General features: G+C 42.4%; 1 protein-coding gene and 1 long non-coding RNA gene across 5 annotated transcripts in view; one reads left to right on the top strand and one right to left on the bottom strand.

Annotated features, from left to right (window-relative positions):
* Positions 1-21,358, top strand: part of PHKB (phosphorylase kinase regulatory subunit beta) — a 97,597-nt gene that overhangs the window by 68,869 nt on the left and 7,370 nt on the right. For 3 of the 4 annotated variants that reach the window (XM_083370530.1, XM_083370527.1, XM_083370529.1), the window contains 5 exons: positions 242-323; positions 2,719-2,776; positions 6,488-6,578; positions 8,249-8,457; positions 18,514-18,648. In XM_083370530.1, the coding sequence (XP_083226656.1) occupies positions 242-323; positions 2,719-2,776; positions 6,488-6,578; positions 8,249-8,457; positions 18,514-18,648 (575 nt within the window). Of the gene's footprint in view, positions 1-241; positions 324-2,718; positions 2,777-4,680; positions 4,772-6,487; positions 6,579-8,248; positions 8,458-18,513; positions 18,649-21,358 lie in introns of all 4 variants that reach the window. The other variant, XM_083370528.1, reaches the window with a different exon arrangement.
* Positions 21,105-21,358, bottom strand: part of LOC310645094 — a 296,214-nt gene continuing 295,960 nt past the window's right edge. Inside the window, exon 2 of the long non-coding RNA XR_014493414.1 lies at positions 21,105-21,150. This is a non-coding gene — a long non-coding RNA (uncharacterized lncRNA). The remainder of the gene's footprint in view (positions 21,151-21,358) is intronic.

Consider the following 21,358-nt stretch of genomic DNA (forward strand, 5'->3'; position numbering starts at 1 on the left):
CTGATTAATTGTTCTAACTGTCAGGAGATGTCTTCTTGGTTCTAGGTTTTTTCTCTCCTTTCCCATCCATCCAAATGATGGAGAGGGCTGCTGTGTCGGAAGAGATTCCCCATCACAAGCAGAGGACTCCCGGCATTATCTTGCCCATAGCTCCAACAAAGGGCAGAGTTTGCTCCGTAATCTTTGGGAGAATCGCACGTGTCTCTACTAACCTTTTCCCTTTGCTGATTATTCCCAACAGGACTGTAGCTGCATCGCCAGCCAGATAATTCTGTTGAGCATTTTGTTCAAGAGGGAAGGCCCAAATTTTCTCACCAAGGAAGGTAGGGTGATGGGACCCTCTTTTGCTTATCTCTTAACGGAACATGGATAGCAAGCAAGCAGCACACAAAGCAGCGTTGCTCTCATGCTCTCCATTTTTAAAACACCGAGGGCGCATGCCAGAGAATGGAAGGAACCGGTTCCCGCAGTAACTCTTTGAAATCCAGATAATCCTCGACTTAACGACCCCGGGGGGGGGGAATGGGAATTTCCTTTGCTAGCGGATGCTGCTGGTTAAGCGCGTCTCACTCAATCTTACAACCCCCTTTGCCGCGGTCTTTAAGTGAATCCCAGGATTCGTTAAGCAAATCCTGCTTCCCTCCAATTGAATTTACATGCCAGAAGCTGGCCGGGAAGGTTGGAGATGTCAGTCATGTGACCCTGAGATACTGCAGCTATCAAAAATGTGCACCCCTGGCCAGGAGCCCAAAACACAGTCACGTGACCGTGTGGATTCTGCGACAGGTTAGGGTTAGGGATTCTGCAAGAGCTGTAAATGTGAAACTGGCCCTAACTCACTTTTTTCAGGACTCTTGTAACTTCAAACAGTCGCTCAATCAACAGTCATAAGTCAAAGACCACCTGTAGCTTGTGTCTTATTGATGGGCTACCTACAGTTCCATATAATAGTAACAACAACAACAACAATAATAATAACAATAATAAGTTGGAAGGGACCTTGGAGGTCATCTAGTCCAACCCCCTGCTCAGGCAGGAAACCTTATACCATTTCAGGCAAATGGCTGGCCAGTCTCTTCTTAAAAACTTCCAGTATTGGAGCATTCACAGCTTCTGGAGGCAGGTTGTTCCACTGGTTAATTGTTCTAACTGTCAGGAAATTTCACATTAGTTCTAGGTTGCTTCCCTTCTTGATTAGTTTCCATTTATTGCTTCTTGTCCTGCCTTTAGGCACTTTGGAGAATAGCTTGACTCCCTCTTCTTTGGGGCAGCACACCAATATAAGCCACTGGAGGAAGCCAGGTCTATCTGCTAAGATGAAGCCGAAAGAAGGGCTTGTATCTTAACTTACCTGTTAACATTAAGTGCTGCAGCACACCTATTGCACAAGTCCCGTGTGCTCCCACAGGGAGGACCTCCTTAGGGTACCGCCGGTCAGTGAGTGCCGGCGGGTGATCCCCAGGGGAAGGGCGTTCTCTGTGGGCGCGCCTGCCCTGTGGAACGATCTGCTTGTGGAACTCCGGACCGCCCCCGACCTTCTTTCGTTTCGCCGGAACCTAAAATCTTATTTGATTTATCTGGCCTGGACTGAGGGGTTTTAATTTTTAAACTTACATTTTTAAACTTTGGGCTACTAATTGTTATTTAATCTTATTTTAATTCTATTTTAACTCTTATTTTGTCTTTTAACTTTTGCCCTGCAAACCGCCCTGAGTCCTTCGGGAAGAGGGCGGTATATAAAACTAATGAAATAAATAAATAAATAAAAAACATTGCAGAAAACAGTGATTTAATAGAGTAGGGTAATATCCCCATTTGGTTCGTTACAGCCCCCTCCATTTAAAAAATACGTCCCTTGGTGTTTTCAAAACCACCCTCAATTTGCTAATTGAAAGCATAAATCCTTATACCACCAAAAACAGCCTTATCAAAACGGGCAGCTTGTTCCATTCGTGTATTCCATTTACTTTGCTTTATTCGTACTTCAAGGCCTTGTTTGTGTAGTCTAATTTGGGAACAACGGCTTCCCCACCTTGTAGCGCTACCAGAAGGACTTGTTTTGTCGTCGTTCTGAGCATCACGTAATAAATAATGAATCTCTACAGAAGGATTATAGCCAAATTTGTGTGCTGGGATTCCTAGCGTTTCAATAATTCTTCACAGCTGTTTGCTCCTGTTTGGGGCTAATCTACCAAGTTCCAGCAAAGTCACTCTCGTGGCCCAGTTTTTGTTGTTGTTGTTGTTTTTAAAAAATAAAGCAATACAAAGAAGAGCTTAGGAGAACCCAGCTAGCACATAAGCACAAAGCAGCCACACGACAACATTATTTGAAACCCCGGTATAAGTTTTAATGCTGGAATGGTAGTTATTCAGCTGGAATCAAATTAGGTAAGTGCAGGCTACTTTATATGCTGTCAGGGTAGCGCTGCAGGTTGCAGTTGCTGAAGACAAAAACAGGGTACAACTGTTGATTTCTTCCAGAAACCTGTTGAAATAAAATATCTATACCTGCTTAAATATTTGCATAAACCTGCATGGGAAAGTCTGCTTGTTTTCTGTTTCTCACAGCAAGAATTGATGGCAATGCTGCCATCAACCTTTGCAGTAAGATAAGTTGATAATGCAGAATCTCCTAAACATACAGCTGCAACGAAGTCAGACTGTTTCCTTCTGTGTTGTTGTTGTTGTTTTGTCTTTTCCCTTTTATGTACAAATTAGGTACCGTCTCTGATCATATCGAAAGAATCTACCGAAGAGCTGGCAGCAAAAAGCTCTGGTTTGTATACATCACTTTCCAGTTTCACGTTAGGTTTTTCAGCTGCAGTTCTGTGCCACATTTTGTCAGTTTGAGTCGATACACACCGACTGATTTTGCAAAAAGCCACGTCGCCTGCAATTCAGGATCATATATCTAACTGTGCCACTAGAGGCTATATGAATCAGTGTTTAATTTCTAAAAAGGAAGGAGGGACCACTTACCTGTAAACTTTTCATCTGGGTTAAAACCACCTGCGTTTACTTATAGATTTGCGGATCTCATCTTCATTTACAGCAGAATGGAGTCTTGGGACTAGAGAACATAGACCAGGGGTGTCCAGCCTTCGCAACTTTTATGACCTATGGATTCAACTTCCAGCATGGCTGGCTGGGGAATTCTGGGAGTTGACGTCCACAGGTCTTAAAGTTGCCAAGGTTGGGCAACCTTGACATAGACACTAGGCCTTGCTGAGTCGCTTCTTTGCTAAGGATTCACTCTCTGAGTGGCAATACAGAGTAAGAGAGCACAGACTGTTGAAACAGGCATTATTTTTATTACACACGTGCTGTAAGGGTGCTATTAAAAATACATGTTAACTGCAATGTGGATATGATTCATTTGATGAACTTATCCTGTTGCTCTGGAAACTAGTCATCTATCAAATTACATTTACTAAGTGTTAAACAGTTACGTTATTTCGGAAATCTTTGCTTCCCATCCGATTAGGTTCTCTATGATGTCTTGCTTTTCCTATCAGTGGGCCACTTCTACTGTCTGTACAGTTGTACAATGAGGTGTATTGAGAAACTGAATGCCCATGTCACAGTACACCGACCCAGTTTTGCCCTTAGGCTTTGATTAGGTTTCTTGGGTGTATCTCCTCCTCTCCTCCTGCAGGTGTATCAGAAACTGTATGTTGCAATCTTTGCGTAACCTGTTTTGGTCTCAGGACAGAATGGAACTGACCATGGTTCTGTTGGGTTAGTATTCTGTTTACAGCAGCCAATCCATTGTTTCTGGGAAAGAAATACTTCCTCTGCTCATGGTGTCAGAGCTCTCCTAGGCTGATGCAAGACACAAGCAATCAGATCCATACATGTAGAGTTTGAGCAAATTACTTTATTGTATTCCGCCTATAATACAGGAATCTCCCCAGACTGCTTGCCTTCCCTTGGGAACAGATCCATAAAGTTCCATGGAGTTTGGGGTGGGGGGAAATCTCTTGCTGCTGTGCAACGATTCAAGACTAATTGCCTGCTTGAGCCCTCCTCCCTGCCTGGCTGGGCAAATGTTCTGCCCCGCCTTTAGTGACAACTCCCTTTACTGATGACCATTAATCATGCTGGCTCGGATTGAACCTCCAAACCGTCTTGAAGGAGTCAGATTAGGGAGGCCTCTTCTCACCCCTCAAACAGTAAGCGAATAAATAAAATGACCGGTGAATCCCGTAGTAGTGGGATTCTATAATCGTACAGCAGTACCTTGGTCCTTGTTGGTAATTCACTCCAGAAGACTCACCAAATACTAAAGCCGACGGGTAGGGAGAAAACCACGTGACCCCGCTATTTCGGCCAGAAGAAATAGCAAGTCACGAGGCAGCCAATATCAGCAAGTTCTTCCATGCATGTTGACTACCAGGAGAAAAATGAGTGCTGGGGCAAGATTTCCACTTCAAAATGTGTCAGATATTGAATTTGGCGGGTTTTGAAGCAGTCGCGTGCCAAGCTATGACTATATATGTGCAGATATATTGCAGAACCCTTTTGGCAAATCCAGAGTCCTCCAATTTTTGGTTCACAATGAGCAGCTCTCATTCATGGCAGCAAGCCTAAACTAGTGTTCAGAGTGCACGGGCTACCAAGCGGATCTTATTTAGAGTAGGTGTGGAGATCATTGTCCCCTCTGTTGTGTATCAACTCCAGGTTGGTGCTCCGCTGCAGCGCGGCATGCATTCAGAAATTTGCTGCCTCTTTAGCTCCCCATATTACAACTTTGATAGTCCATGGGAAACAGGTAAAACGCATCCAGGTTTGGAACGGTTCTGCTTGAGATGTTGCAGCTGATTTGCATTTTGATGGTATCTGTTCGTGGTGTTTTGCCAAAAAAGAGAGGTGTGTGTGGGGGGGGGGAAGAGCTTTGCACTTGATTTTAAAGAGTGTGTGCATCCATTGTCATCAAATTCAAAATCAATTTGGCTGATGGATTTTGTGCTAACTTAGCAGACTATCACACACTCATTCATTACTTCTGATACATTATTGTTCCGCTTCCAACGTCTGTGTTAGACAATGTGGACTGTCCAGTACTTTGTTTTCTAGAGTAATAGCTGTGTTAAAAACCAGTCACTTTGAAAAGCTTTGACCTGTTTTTAATCCTAGCATTTTATGTGCTCTCATTTTCTTTAAGCGCATTCACACATACACACCCAAGCACCGGGAAGGAGAAAAAGAATCCTGCAATTGCCATTTTTGCTGAGATTGGTTAACTGTGCTGGATTTTTTGTATAAAAATTGTGCATGAATTCCGGTAAGGTGTGTAGGTAGTCAGGGAGACAAATAAAACAACTATACTGATTTTGGGGAGCAGTGCTATCCTCAAAAATTTTGGAGTGTCTTTAGAAGAGGCAGTGAAAACGAAGAATAATTTCAGAATTCCTTCCCCCGCCCCCCCGACATTAAACAGCAAAGCTTCTTTCATACACAAATCCTGATAAATTTGCAAATATAAGAAGGGGTGGGGATAATGTACATGTAGGATATTCTTTTTTTTTTTTGCTCTTTCCTGTTCTGTTCTTTCCTTCTTCCCAATCTTTTCCTTCAGGCGCCCCTCCAAAATGATTATAACCTCGAAGGAAAATGGGATCACGAAGACAGGGGAAAAAAAAGTCCTGCCATTTTCTTAATTATGTTCTTTTATTTCACTCAAGCATTCGCTTCCTGATACCTAAAGCTATGTAGTTCAGCAACAGATGGATAAATGAATGAATGGATCTGTCTGCTAGCAGAAGCTCACTTTGTTCATTCTAAGAAGGAAAGATTAACCACCCTCATTTAATGTGGCCCTGATATTTTAGGCATTTGCACTGATCGAATAATTGTCTAGTCACTTGAAATTTTTGTCATGTGTCGGCTGCCTCTCCAAATTTATTTTTTTAATTCTTATTTATCGGAAAGTAAATTTCTATGTTATGATCTCATTGCCATCTATCTGTGTCCATCATTTAATCTTTGGCGATTGGCTGAAAGAGGCTGTTGAAAATTATTGACTGCCTAGGAAGAGAGGGATATTTAAGGTTTTATTTTCAGGAATTTTGTCAATGGATGTTAAATAATCTTTCTGGGGTTTTGCCCCTTCCTGTATAACAGAAAACCATGTGATTTTTTGCTTTCTTGGGGAGTTTTTTGAGAAAGTGGAAGTCTTTGATTTCCCATTCATAAATGAAACAGTACGATTTGATGGGAAATCTGATTCCGACAATTCAAAAAATCCTCCTGTGAGATTTTTTTTAATGCAGATTGCCAGGGAACTCTGAAGTAATAAAATAAAAGCTACTTACATGATGTCAGTCTCGCCTTGATATCAAGAAAGAACAGCATTTTCTTATAATTTATGTAGTTGAATGAAGGTTATTCCAATACAAACCTTAGCATCCTTGGTAAAAGTCAAATTCTTGAATCCATTAAACTAGCATTTAATTTCCAGCTGGACTGCTTTGTTTTCTACCCTCAGGTCTGTTGTGCGCTTCGCAGCAAGCCTTTTATGTAAGGTAGTGGACAGCCTTGCCCCATCTATTACTAATGTTTTAGTTCAGGGCAAGCAGGTAAGTTCACCTTTTTCAGATTACATTCATCAGGTAAATTTAACATGTACAATAAAATGAAAAGGTCCAATCCAGGCAGTTGGTGCCCTGTTCAGCCTTGTTATACAGTGTGTAAACCCTTTAAAAGGCACGGACTTTGCTAAGTGCATCTACAAATGCAGTTGTTTGGGGCAGAGGTTGTCATCTGAAATTTGGTAGCCCCTTAAGCGCTTCTAACCAAATTTAGGCAGGGTATAGCTTGTTGTATTTGACTGAATGGACCACACCGATCAAACTCTATGCTGTCATTATAGAGAGCAGTTTTTATAAGAGGATTTTTCCATCACAAATATGCAACGCAGTCATTTTTGATAGCCCATTCTGGCCTAGCATGATTTGGCATGTTTTGTTGTCTTTTGCTTTGGCTGTTAGTGTCCTTCCCATCCAGTGTCTTCTGTTTGGGTCAAAGAACCAGTAATGTGATGCTGCCTGTCCCATCATCGCTATTAAGGAAGTAAATTCATTCCCTGTTCACGTTCAGTCTGCTCGTGAGAGGCGAAGACTCGCCATCGTGAACAGCAATAATCAGTTAACCCTATCCAAAACGAGACTGGTGATGGTCATGATTACTTTGAGTTAACGTGGAACATTTGGGACCTACTGAAGCCTTTTCATCCTCCTGAGCGGGACAGATAGCATTATGATTGCGCTGACATCAAAAGCATGTGAAGAATATACCAGGACGTGTGATTCCTTGCTCATAGTTGGAACTATTGTTGCATTAAAATTTAGAACAGAAAATATTACGAAGTCAGGCACGTAGTTAGTGAATACTTGGACGTATAAGCGCTTGAATGGATTCCTGCATCCCTCTAAATTGTTACTCTAAAAGCCAACTGTTTTTATTTTTTTATGTACGCCCTGCTCTTTCCCCTCGTGATCAGAAAGGAACCGAGGATGTATGCGTACACTTTGAGAGGAAGCAACTAAATTTCATTTTTAATGTGTGCCGTTGTGCCCACAGGGGAAAAAAATGACAATAAAGTTTATCTGATGTAGGACTAGTTGAAGCTGATGGTTAAGTTAGTCTCTGCTGGTTCAGCAGTCTAGAACACGGGTGTCACACTCGCCGCATCACGTGACGTGTCGCGACGTATCGCGACTTTTTTCACATTGCTAGAGCTGGGGTGGGCGCACCTCCGCATGATGCAACTGGCCCACGGGCTGGCAGTTTGACACCCCTGGTCTAGAAGGAGCACTTAAAATCTAGCAGCTCTGTGAGCTGTGGCGAAGTACTGATGGCCATAAGAAAGAACATTTTCCCCCTCCAGAGAAGGGACCAGGATAATTTATGTGCTATGTTATTTATGCCTGGCAAGTTTTAATCACAAGAAATGAAACAGGAGAGGTCAAAAAAAATTTTTTTTTCTGAGCATACACTCTCCCAAACCGTTACTCTGCCCTTAGGGACCAAGCTCATTTTAAAAAATAATGCTGCTTTAATAGAAAATAATGGAGACTTGCATTACCCATCAGCGATGATTTTAGATCACGGTTCTATTTACATCCCTTCTATCCAGTCTTGTTGTAAAGCAGGAGATTTAAGTCAAGGAAGTATAATGAATAAGGATTCCCACTCTGCTTCCCTGCTTCAGGTTATACCCCTAATTACTGCTAATATATTCTTTTAGGTGACTCTCGGGGCCGGGGCATTCGGCCAAGAGGAAGAAATTATATCTAATCCCTTGTCCCCAAGCGCAATTAAAGACATCATCTACCACAAGTGCAATTTGCAGGACGAGAGGGAAGCTGTTCTTCAACAGGAACTTGTCATTCATATCGGCTGGATCATCTCCAACTCCCCCGAGTTATTTAACGGCATGCTGAAGATACGTGTGGGGTGAGTAAATCACTCTCTTAACCTGTTTTAAGTTATGTCTGTGAATCCTTTTATCCCACGTGCGTAAATTGAGATGCCAGGGCTACACGGTGTCTCCTGGAGGCCTTGAGGGAACTTCTAGAGCCTTTTCCACGTTTTACCGCCAAGTGTTACCGTACATGTTAATAGGAGACTAGGAGAAAGTTTAATACATGGATAATCATGGTCTGGAGACAAGGTGACTCAGCAGCTAAGAAGCTGAGCTTGTTGTCTGGAAAGCTGACAGCCCAGGTTTGAGACTCAAGTCCCGCATCACGGGGCAAGTTCCTGTTCTTGTCCCAGTGGGTTTCCCCACCACCACCTAGCAGTTTTGAAAGCATGAAAATGCGAGTAGATAAATAAGTATCACTTCCGCAGGAAGGTCACAGCTTATAGTCATGCTGGCCACATGACCATGGAAAATATCTTTGGGCAATGCAAGCTCCCTCATCTAAGAAACAGATATGAGCACCGTGCCCTAAGAGCTGACAGGTATCCAAAGATCATGTCTTCTCTTTTTATACCTGCATTCATCTTTTAATCTAAACCGGTCGCCATATTAGTTGCAATTAAAAATGGGATTTCCCCATTTTTCCCCTGGAATTGGGTACGTGTAGTTTAACGAAGAGAAGGACTAAGGGGTGACATGATAGCAGTGTTCCAATATCTCAGGGGCTGCCCCAAAGAAGAGGGAGTCAAGCTATTCTCCAAAGCACCTGAAAGCAGGACAAGAAGCAACGGATGGAAACTAGTCAAGGAGAGAAGCAACCTGGAACTAAGGAGAAACTTCCTGACAGTTAGAACAATTAATTAGTGGAACAACCTGCCTCCAGAAGTGGTGAATGCTCCAACACTGGAGGTTTTTAAGAAGAGACTAGACAGCCATTTGTCTGAAATGGTATAGGGTTTCCTGCCTGAGCAGGGGGTTGGACTAGATGACCTCCAAGGTCCCTTCCAACTTCTCCTTCTTCTCCTTCTTCTTCTTCTCTTCTTCTTCTTCTTCTTCTTCTTCTTCTTCTTCTTCTTCTTCTTCTTCTTCTTCTTCTTCTCCTCTCCTCCCTCCTCCTCCTCTCCTCCTCCTCCTCCTCCTCCCTCCTCCTCCTCCTCTTCTTCTTCTTCTTCTTCTTCTTCTTCTTCTTTTTCTTTTCTTCTTCTTCTTCTTCTTCTTCTTCTTCTTCTTCTTCTCTTCTTCTTCTTCTTCTTCTTCTTCTTCTTCTTCTTCTTCTTCTCCTTCTCCTTCTCCTTCTCCTTCTCCTTCTCCTTCTCCTTCTCCTTCTCCTTCTCCTTCTCCTTCTCCTTCTCCTTCTTCTTCTTCTTCTTCTTCTTCTTCTTCTTTATTATTATTATTATTTCATGCAGAAGCCATGGTACGCAGTTCATTTAAGGCAAGGCTTCTGCAGTCTGGGTGCTTTCCCCTTTGGCTCCAGTAGGACCCAGCCAGTTGTGTGATTTGTAGATTTAGTTTTAATCCTTCATCTTCTCAAGAGTTCAAGCTTGGTATATCTGATGGCTACAGCTGGGCCACCATTTCAGCATGCAAATCAGATTGATAAGTATGGCTGTTCCAGAGGGCACCCTGCTCACGAGCCCCTCAGTTACAGCTTTACAAGAGAGTCTAAACAAACCTTTAAAAGGGAGTTCATTTTTTTTAAAGCTTTACAGTGCTATACTTTCTGCTTGATAGTTAATTTACCTTCCCACGCTAAATTGAAATCTGCTTCCAGGTGCCTCTTGCAAATTTTCCCCTTGAAATTCTATAAACCTTAATACTGTACAATCAATTTATGCTTGCCACTCTCTCCATAAATAACCTTACCTCCAAACGCCACTTTCGTTATTTGTTCTAGATGAAAAATACCAACCTTTTCCACTTAAACCAGATATAAAGAACTATGAATGTACCTGCGGCAGCAAAATGGGATGACAGACATTCATATTGCTAATTTAAATCCATCTTTAAAATCTTTTTTTTTGCACGAACATACTCATTAAATCAAATCTTTTTGTTTTACTTGGCTTCTATATTCCTAAAAATAGTGTGCCTTTTCTGCAGATAGCCAAGAGTATTTTTGCTTGGTTGGAACTTGTTTTTTTTTAAATTCACTATTAAATCTCATGGTGTACCAATGAACCACTACTATATCTGAAGGATTCTTAGTGCTCTCTGAGCTTGGTTGTTTTCTTGCAGATGTTTTGTTACCTAAACTAGGTAAGATCATCAGGACTAGCAGTGGTGATGTTACCTACTTAGGTATTGAAACAGCTGCAAGAAAACAACCAAGTTCAGAGATCACCAAGGATCCATCATTTCAACCCCGAGTTACGAATATTCTCCTTTATTGGTACTATTAAATCTCATGGGGTACTGAACCTGAAATATTTCTACCAATTATGAAACAGGATTGTTATTGTTCATATTTGTCTACGGAGGTTCTCAGTCCTCCAGGTTGTCCCAAAGGTGCTTTTTCAAAAGGCAACTGGACTTCCTTGGTTTTTCCTCGAAGACGTTTCACATCTCATCCAAGAAGCTTTTTCCGTGAACTGAAGAAGCTTCTTGGAGGAGAAGCTAAACATCTTCAAGGAAAAAGATGAGCAGGCATATCCATAGAATGAAGGCTACTGCTAAGCTTGTAAGCCGCCCTGAGTCTTCGGAGAAGGGTGGGATATAAATGGAATTAAAATAAAAATAAATAAAATAAAAACAAAGTCCAGTTGCCTTTGGAAAATAAGCACCTTTGGGACTATCGTTCATACTGTATTAATCAGTGACTATGTCCCATGTGAGTTGGGGTTGAAACTGCAATTATGTTGTAGACAATTTTTCTTAAAGGGGAGGAGCAGTAAATCAGTGCCTGAAAGAGTTATTATCTATTTACGTGTTGGACTGTGTTAATAGTAAATTAACTCTGTTTCAGTCATGCATGTTGGACAGGAAAAATTGGAAGTTTCTCTGCTTCCTTTTTCATAACCACAGATAACTTCACCAGGTACTAACAGATCTCCTTGGAGATACATACACGGACAGGCTGAAGGGGGAAAAAAAGTGAGATTTGATAAATCAGATGAATAGTAATCAAATCCACGGAGCTTTATGTCCTGATAAATAGGTTTCAAAATTCCTTCCCAACCAGAGCAACAAATGGCAACTTAAAGACCAGGAAATTTATTACCCAATAAGCTTTTATGGACTAGCGTCCATCAGGGGGATGAAATATTAGCCTTTTCTTCTGTCATCACGGCTTACTCTTTTCCCCCTGTGCCCACGCTTAAGCCATAATATTTTTTTTCTTTGAAGTCATTATTTCTGCCTCGATCAAATACACCCCTTTCTCTGGAAATAACTTCCTTGCGTGGACCTGTCTCTGAAGACAGAAAAGAGTTAGCTTTTTCTGAAAGAGCATTTACCTGTCTATTAAGTGAACTTTTTCCTCCTCCGCATGTCATTTAATTGCTGTTAAGAGATAAACCTTTTTCCTTCTACAAGCTACTTAAAAGCTGCTGTTAGACATCAAATGCTTGCTTGGGTGTTAATGAGCAACGGATGGTGCTTGGGGCATGGGAATTGCTCGGCAGACAGGCACAACACACCTTTGTGTTACTTGACTTCAGCCATTTTCATACTGGACAGCTTGTTAAGGGGGCTCTTGAGAAGTCTTGTGACCGGCTTGGGGTACCCCTGCTTAAAGGGATCCCCTAATGTGGGTAAAACATCTGTCTTTATCTTCACACTTAAACTCCGAACATAAATGGACTGATTGTTGAGCATGTAAATGAAAACTCAATCATCCAGGCCAAAAGTATCTTTAAAAAAAAAAGTTAAAACATGGCAACGGAACCAAAATTCATTACTCATCCTAGTACATGTTACATTACAGATTATATTTACATATTGCATTTGATTTTTTTGAGGGGGGGGAACTCCCTGCAGTTGCTATGGCATGAGTTAGTCCATTCCAACGAATCTCTTGATTCTCTGCCTAACCAAATTTTCGTTTTGACTGAAGAAGTTACTTGAATAAGTTAAAAAAAATTCTTAGTTTAATAAATTTTAGTCCAGTTGCCATGATTTAACCTTTTTTTAGATAGATTGATTGTAGAGATTTCTAGTCATCGTTCTGCCTTATCTTGAGTATGGTTGGGTTCCCCCCCCCCCATTTCACCTTGCTTATTTTACAACATCTTCAGTGAACAAAATTCCTGGGTAATAACTGGAAAACAAGCCAGCTGCCCCTAATTAAGATCAGGAACTGTCTCCAGGCACAGTAGACCCTTAATTGCTTTTTAAGATAATGTATGTACATGATTGCAAATTAATTTGGAAATATTAAAGGGTCTCCAATACCATCCTTTTATTAAAATGTATAGGCCTGAGATATGCCTGGATGAATGAACTGGAGGAAAGTCCTTTGAGATACGATCAAGGACTATTGTAGCCTAGGTTTTGGTTTGCACAACTGCTAATAAGAAGCACCGAGGCAAAGATATTAAAAGAGTCTCCAGAGAAGTAGGTGATGTGTGTTTAATTCATGAAATTTTATTGTACTCCCAAATTGCATTTGATTGTTTTAACTTTTATGGTCTGGTCTTGAACTGTAATAAAATGTTCATTCATCTGTTTGAAAGATCTGCTGGTGTACAACATTCAGAAGCTTTCTGCCCCTATTATTAGTTGAAAGATGTGGTAACATCTTTCAAAATGAGTAAACATTTTGGGTGAATTAAAATCCTTGCACCTCCCATCTTTCAGTTTCTTTGGAAGTTATCTGTCAATACTTGGTGGAGCAGTGGGCTAATGCCTCCTTAAGGAACACCAGCTGCCTGCAATTAGTGCAGGTTCGAGTCCCACCAGGCTCAAGGTTGACTCAGCCTTCCATCCTTCCCAGGTAGGTAAAAATGAGGACCCAGATTGTTGGGGGCAATAAGCTGACTTTGTAATAATGCCGCTTGGGGTGTGTGTGAAAACCCTAATAAGCAGGCATATACATAGAATGAAGGCTACTGCTAAGCTTGTAAGCCGCCCTGAGTCTTCGGAGAAGGGCGGGATATAAATGGAATTAAAATAAAAAAATAAAAAAGAAATACTGAGGTAGGAGGAATTGATAAAAAATCGGGGTCACTAGATGCAAGATGGGCGGCAATTAAATCTCATAAGTAAGTAACTAAAATACAGAATAAATATAACAGAGTTGGAAAAGGACCTTGGAGGTCTTCTAGTCCAACCCCCTGCTTGGGCAGGAAACCCTATACCTGTTCAGAAAAATGTCCACTTTCTTCTTAAAAAAACTTCCAGTGTTGGAGCATTCACAGCTTCTGGAAGGAAGTCATTCCACTGAATAATTGTTTTAACTGTCAGGGAATTTATCCTTAGTTCTAGGTTGCTTCTCTCCTTGATAAGTTTCCATCCGTTGCTTCTTGTCCTGCCTTCGGGTGCTTTGGAGAATAGCTTGACTCCCTCTTGTTTGGGGCAGCCCCTGAGATATGGGAACCCTGCTATCATGTCACCCTAGTCCTTCTTTTCATTAAAGTAGAAGCACCCAATTCCCACAACCATTCTTTATATGTTTTATGCAAAAAAAAACATGCAAAACGAATCAGCAAGCCAGGTAGAAGTGCAGCTTTCCTTAAGTTACCTCCCAATTTAAACTGTGTTTGTTTGTTTTTTTGGTCATGTTTTGTTCTCCGTAAGTTAGATTTTTCTCTTGGTTCCAGAGCTAACTGCAAATGGTATTTTAGATTGAAAATGTTTATTGGGGGAGGGGGGGTTTGGAAGGAGGAGATGAGAAAATCTCATTTGTATGCTGTCCTCCATGCTGCATACATCCAGATCTGTTACTCCATAACTGCCAACTAGTCTCCTACTTTGACCCTGTCGCTCAGTTTTGGACATGTGATGTCCTCAAGATTTCCTCAAGTGTCATTTTTCATTACCTCAGAGGACAAAGCTTTTAGCAGCCTAGGTGCCTGCCAACCAGAATATTTGCATCTGTCCCAGTCCGTCAAGCGGTCCCTCGCCTCCCCACCTCCCCCAAGGATGTGATCCTGTATTTTTGCATCGGCACAACTCCGGCGTGGGTATGGAGGAGAATTTTAAAATCCCTAATTAAGGATTAGAGCTGTTTCTTTTGTCTCCTCTCTCCCTCCCTCCCTCCCTCCCTCTCTCTCTCTTTGTAATCTCCCCTTAATTTCTACTGCAACAGAGTTTACCAGTTGGCTTCTGTCGGCAGGGAGATTGAAGGCTGATGCTGATGCCTCTTGAATAAATTCCCTTGATCGAGTGTGCCTCAATGGATAGTCCAGCTGAAATGAGGCATTCCGAGAGAGTCTTCCATAAATTGTAGCCATAGATACACGTAGATGCCTCTGTTCCACCCACGCTCCCCCTGTGTTTTGTCTCAATTGTTCCGTTTCATGTTATTCCTTCCCATCGTTTTCAAAAGGGGAAATGAAAACGGAGTTGGATTGGGGGTGGGGGGGGTTGTGTTTGTTTTTAGGGGTTCAGTCCATCCAGTTATGAGGCCACTGCCGTAACCCCGTAGACGTTTTGTATAAAATTATGTGGATTGTGTCTATATGTTTACTTCGGTTGTGTTTTTATCATATGTTAAATAAATAGTCCCATCCCGAGAGAGAGAGAGAGAGAGAGAGAGAGAGAGAGAGAGAGAGAGAGGGAGAGAGAGAGAGAGAGGGAGAGAAAGAGAGGGAGAGGGAGAGAAAGAGGGAGAGAGAGAGAGAAAGAGGGAGAGAAAGAGAGGGAGAGAGAGGGAGAGAGAGAGAGAGAGGGAGAGAAAGAGAGGGAGAGGGAGAGAAAGGGAGAGAGAGAGAAAGAGGGAGAGAAAGAGAGGGAAAGAGAGGGAGAGAGACAGAGAGAGGGAGACAGAGAGAGAGAACAGTGAGAGAGGGAGAGAGAGAAGAGAGGGAGGGAGAGAGAGAGAGTGAAAAGAGGGAGGGAGGGAGAAAGAAAGAGAGAGAGAGAAGGAGATGGAGGGGGGATTGAAGTACTATATACACTGTGGTAACCTTGTCCTTGTGAATTGTGGACATGGCTGAAAACTTTAACAAACAGTGGATAATGATGTGTTCCTCAGCATTTCTCACCTGAAAGTGACCCTCAGGGAAATTAATTTTATTTTAAAGCAGGGTGTTTAGAAGACAGATAGAAATTTACAAATAAATCCTTGGCGACTCAGGCTAAATAGTAGACCCAAGGTTTTCGACAGGCAGCCCCTAACCATGTAATGTTGAACAAGATGCAACAATCTTGCAGAAAGAATCAGGAAAAGATTTAAAAGAGCCTTGGTGGAGCAGTGGGCTAATGCCTCCTTAAGTAACACCAGCTGCCTGCAATTAGTGCAGGTTCGAGTCCCACCAGGCTCAAGGTTGACTCAGCCTTCCATCCTTCCGAGGTAGGTAAAATGAGGACCCAGATTGTTGGGGGCAATTAAGCTGACTTTGTAATAATGCCGCTTGGGGTGTGTGTGTGAAAGCCCTAATGAGCAGGCATATACATAGAATGAAGGCTACTGCTAAGCACATTGATTTGTGCTTCTTAGATTGTAAGCCGCCCTGAGTCTTCGGAGAAGGGCGGGATATAAATGGGATTAAAAAAAAGGGTTTGAAGGGAAAGAACCTCGGAATTTTGTATGGGCATTAGGAGCCAAATACTTTGGCTGAGCTGGAACTCAGAGGAGCCCTTTTTTCTGAATTCTGGATTTAACTCTCTAACCTCCTTCAGCCCCTATTTTATAACTCACAGAAGTGGGTAAATCTAAGGCTTCAAGTAGAGAAATAAAGCAGATCCTACAAGCCTGAAATTTGTCTAGCCTGGGTTTAAAGTAAACTTTTCCCATCCATAAGCTCTTTAGAGGAGGTGGATGACAACCTCATAATTCCCACTGAGAATGGACACAGTGATGTCAATATTGGATAGTATTTCCACTTGCCTATAGTTAAGGAAGTAACCATGCCCTGCAGTATACAGGCCACAACTGAGTCCAGAATTTTCCATTACTAAGCAAGATAGTTGTTAAATGAGTTTTGTCCCATCTTATGACCGTTCTTCCCCGGGTTGTTAAGTGAATCACCACAGTTAAGTTAGCAACAGGGTTAAGTGAATCTGGCTTCCCCCATTGACTTGGCTTGTCAGAAAGTCACAAAAGCTGATCACCTGTCAGCCCCAGGACACTGCAACCGTCATAAGTACATGCCAGTTGCCAAGCGTCCGGATTTTGATCATGTGGCCCTAGGGGTGCTGCAAAGATGGCAGGCGTGGAAAGCAGTCATCAGTCATTTTCTTCAGTGCACTGTAACTTCAAAGGGTCACTATATGAATGGTTGCAAGTTGAGGACTACCGCTTTCCATAGTTTAGTATATGGTGGTGGGTAATTTGTTAGCAAGATCCTAATCGTTCTTTGGCTGGTATTGTGTTCCTCTTAAGAAATTCTTAGCTTCGGGAAACACAAACACTGCTGGGCAGGTTGCCCAGACCAAGTTATTTGAACTATCTAAACCAGGGGTCCCCAATCCCCGATCCATGGACCGGTATCAAGCCACGGCATGCCAGCAACCGGTCCGCACAAACAAGCAAAGCCCCATCCGTGGGATGCAGGCAGCACACAAAACCACGCCCCCTCCGGTCCGTGGAAAAACATCTCTCCACGGAACCGGTCCCCGGTGCCCAAAAGGTTGGGCACCCCTGATCTGAACTACTACTGGTTGACGTTGCTTTGACCTCAGCATAGCTATTGTGTAACTTGAGTTGTCTATCTGGAGAAATAGACTTATTTCACATCAACTGAATTTCATTCCTTGAATAAGCAGAAGGAAAGCCAACCGTATGCTTTCCCTAAATAAATAAATAAATAAATATCCAAATCAGCCAATCCGGGCTGATCCTCTAAAGCAGAGTAGGATCAAGCCTGATTAGTAGCTAAGTGGAAGATTTCATTAGGAAATCCCAGGGTCTTGGTTAGACTGGATTTTTTTCTTCCTAGCTTCTTTCATAATAAGATGACATTCCTTGGGGAAAATTATCTCATATCGCCCTTTAAGCATACTGCATTGTCTTTATCCACGCATGACTTCATTTAACACTTATTATATATGCTGTTTCTGTTCTAAATAGACTTTTTTATATCTGTCGAAGCATATTGGATTGATCATACTTGGAATTTTTAGGAAGGCTGGAGCCAAACAGCATCTGAAGCCCTGGAGATGCAGTGGTCAAAGTGCAGTATTGCAGGCTAAGCCTGCCCACAGCCTGGAGTTTGATCCTGACGAGGCTCAAGGTTGACCCGGTCTTCAATCCTTCTGAAGTCGGTCAAATGAGGACCCAGATTGTTCGGGGCAATAGGCTGACTTTGTAAACCACTTAGAGAGGGCTGTAAAGCACTATGGAGCAGTATATAAGCCTAAATGCTATTGCTAAAGAGCCACGTTGGCGCAGTGAGAATGCAGTATGCAGGCCAACTCTGCCCACTGCCAGGGGTTCGACCCGGTCTTCCATCCTTCCAAGGTCGGTAAAATGAGGACCCAGATTGCTGGGGGTAAGAGGCTGACTCTGTAAACCGCTTAGAGAGGGCTGTAAAGCATTGTGAAGCAGTAGATAAGTCTAAGTTCTATTGTTATTGCTACCTAAGCCTTAGTGACGCAGTGGTTAGAATGCAGTATTGCCAGCTAACTCTGCCGACTGCCAGCAGTTCGATTCTCACCAGGTCAAGGTTGATTCAGCCTTCCATCCTTCCGAGGTCAGTAAAATGAGGGCCCAGATTGTTGGGGGCAAGATTCTGACTCTGTAAACCGCTTGGAGAGAGCTGGAAAGCACTGTGAAGTGGAATATATAAGTCTTAAGTGCTATTGCTACTGCTATTAAAGCAACTCCAGTTTTCAGTACTATCGCACCTAAGCAGAAAAGTTGATAAGATGGTCGTGATTTGGACACTGAGGCCCTTCGTGTCTTAACACCTTTGCCTTTGGTTTCCTGGCAGGGATGAAGGCAATTTCCCCTTCCTAAATAATCCCCCGATGTTTTCATTTGTCAGATGGATTGTGCACGCTATGAAATATGAACTGAAGATCCGTGCGGGGGAGATGCCCCCTGCAGATTTATACCAGATGTCGCCCAGCGAAGTGAAGCAGCTTCTGCTGGATATCCTTCATCCACAGCAGCAAGGGAGGTAAGCCCATCTCTTTCTAGCATCTTTTTCTAGCCTCCACACTCATGGATTTGCACCAATGGCACGTCACTCTCTGGCTCCTTCTTTTCCTTCTTGCACACTCCTTCTCCTTTCCTCCCAGCTTTTGACCCAACTGATTTTAAAGCTTCGAAAAAGCAGAAGGAAACATTTTTTCCCCCACATTCCTCGTCCATACAGAGGTTTGGTTTAGCATCAGCTTTTGTCAAACTTCAGTTAGCAACCCCCATCAGCTGTATTCGGATGTTGCTTACCTGCTTTGGGGACCGGGTAGGGAGGCAGCATAAGCCAAGGCCAGGTCTTTCCAAAATGCCCTTCTGCCGATGCGGGATTTATCTTCCGATTGCGGAGCTCTGTTGTCGCTAAATCTCTTCTCCCCTTTCTTCCCAGTGGATGCTAACCACTGCCACGCTCCCTTCTGGAATCATTATCAGCTTGTCTGTTCTGTTTATGCGCCGGAAAGAAACTCATTGGAAACTCAGAACAACACCGGCGCTGTTACTGCTAAGTTTCCAGTTTTTAGCTTTATTAGTTCCCGGTTTCACCCAACACCTCTGAATTGTAATGTTTCGAATGTCTTTATATTCTTGTTTTTATTGCATTGTATGATGATGATGATGATGATGTTACCCATTTAATCACGTCCGATTCTTGGCGATCCTTGGTCTCTCCACCTCTTCCCATCTTGCGCTGCTTCTTTGACTTTTTTCTCTGCTCTGGCTGGTGTGTCAGCTTTGATGGTGTTCAGACACTGCATTCTTTGGAGGCCTAGTTTCCTTTTAACCCTCACTCTTCCCAACATTATTGCTTTCTCTAGTGAGTTCCCCTGCGTGACGGGGCCATTGCATTGTAAGCCATCCAGAATCACTTTGGAACGTGAGATGGACAGCATATAAATGTAAAAAAGATGTTGAGACTCTAGCAAGAGTGCAGAGAAGAGCAACTAAGATGATGAGCCGGCCGTGTGCTGCAGCTGCCAAAAAAGCCAACACAGTGCTAGGCTACATTAACGGAGGGATAGAATCAAGATCATGTGAAGTGTTAATACCACTTTACAATGCCTTGCTAAGGCCACACTTGGAATACTGCATCCAGTTTTGGTCACCACGATGCAAAAAAGATGTTAAGACTCTAGAAAGAGTGCAGAGAAGAGCAACAAAGATGATTGGGGGACTGGAGGCTAAAACATATAGGGAACGGTTGCTGGAATTGGGAATGTCTAGTTTAATGAAGAGAAGGACGAGGGGTGACATGATGGCAGTGTTCCAATATCTCAGGGGTTGCCCCAAAGAAGAGGGAGTCAAGCTATTCTCCAAAGCACCTGAAAGCAGGACAAGAAGCAACGGATGGAAACTCATCAAGGAGAGAAGCAACCTAGAACTAAGGAGAAACTTCCTGACAGTGAGAACAATTAACCAGTGGAACGTGAATGCTCCAACACTGGAAGTTTTTAAGAAGAGAATGGACAGCCATTTGTCTGAAAGGGTTAGGGTTTCCTGCCTGAGCAGGGGGTTGGACTAGATGACCCCCAAGGTCCCTTCCAACGTTGTTGTTGTTGTTATTATATAAATAAGATGCCATTTTGCATAACTGGCATAGGGTACGTAGAAGGCGAAAAAGAAAGGCTGCTCTCAGTTTGAGATTCCTCTGCTGGATTTAAGTATTCACTGAACGTGACTTGTCTTTGCTTGGAAAGGCTGATGATCCCTTTTTTCAACGGGGGCTTTTTTTTTTCTCAAAGCCCCTTGATTATGCAGAGGACCTCATTCAAGATGGTGAATTTGAACCCATCAGAAAGGTGAGGTTGAACTTTTGCAAAAACCTAACTTATTTCAGCTGGGGTATTTAAAAGTTGCTAACATTTTTGGGCATCTAGCGGGGGCTCAATTTTTGCTCCTTCTTCCAACAACATCGTCTGTTACAAATTTGACTCTGGCGTTTGGAAAAAGTGATGCTTTTAAAATAACTGAACATTTGGCGTGTAAAATTCACTGCCAAATATGTTTATGTCTATATAAGTGCATGTCTAATATTGGCACCTGTTTCCCCCTCCCCCACATAAAGGGCAATGCTTAATTTTCTATTTGCTACCAGTTTTGCTATTGATTTTTTTTTAAAAAAATTGTTTCCTGCTGAGAAGGGTGAGAAACTGGTAAATGTCACACTTCTTTTTTTTCTCAGTCACTTTCAGTCCTTTGCTACTTAGGAAGATGGAATTCTTGAAGAAAACAGTCTAAGCTCTTATTTATCCTACAGGTTGTATTTCTTTCTTCCAGCTTAGCACCCAAAGATTCTGTTGCATGTATGAAAACACAGCGTGCATGACAGCTACTCCCCTGTTCTTCTTTCTTTCTTTCTTTCTTTCTTTCTTTCTTTCTTTCTTTCTTTCTTTCTTTCTTTCTTTCTTTCTTTCTTTCTTTCTTTCTTTCTTTCCTTCCTTCCTTCCTTCCTTCCTTCCTTCCTTCCTTCCTTCCTTCCTTCCTTCTTTCTTTCTTTCTTTCTTTCTTTCTTTTTTTAAAAAAATACAATGTCATAGGACCCTGTTTTTATGACAGCTTTTTCTCACATCATCTCTCTTGGGTCCGAACCTATAATATAAACTCAAGTTTACAGTAAGTTCATTTAAAATGAATAAAACACGTTTTCATTCTTTGCTGTTTTTAAGCCCTTCGAAGTACATTTAGAGACAAAT

This window comes from Vipera ursinii (genome assembly GCF_947247035.1).
Source record: "Vipera ursinii genome assembly, chromosome: 10".
NCBI classification, from domain to species: Eukaryota; Metazoa; Chordata; class Lepidosauria; order Squamata; family Viperidae; genus Vipera; species Vipera ursinii.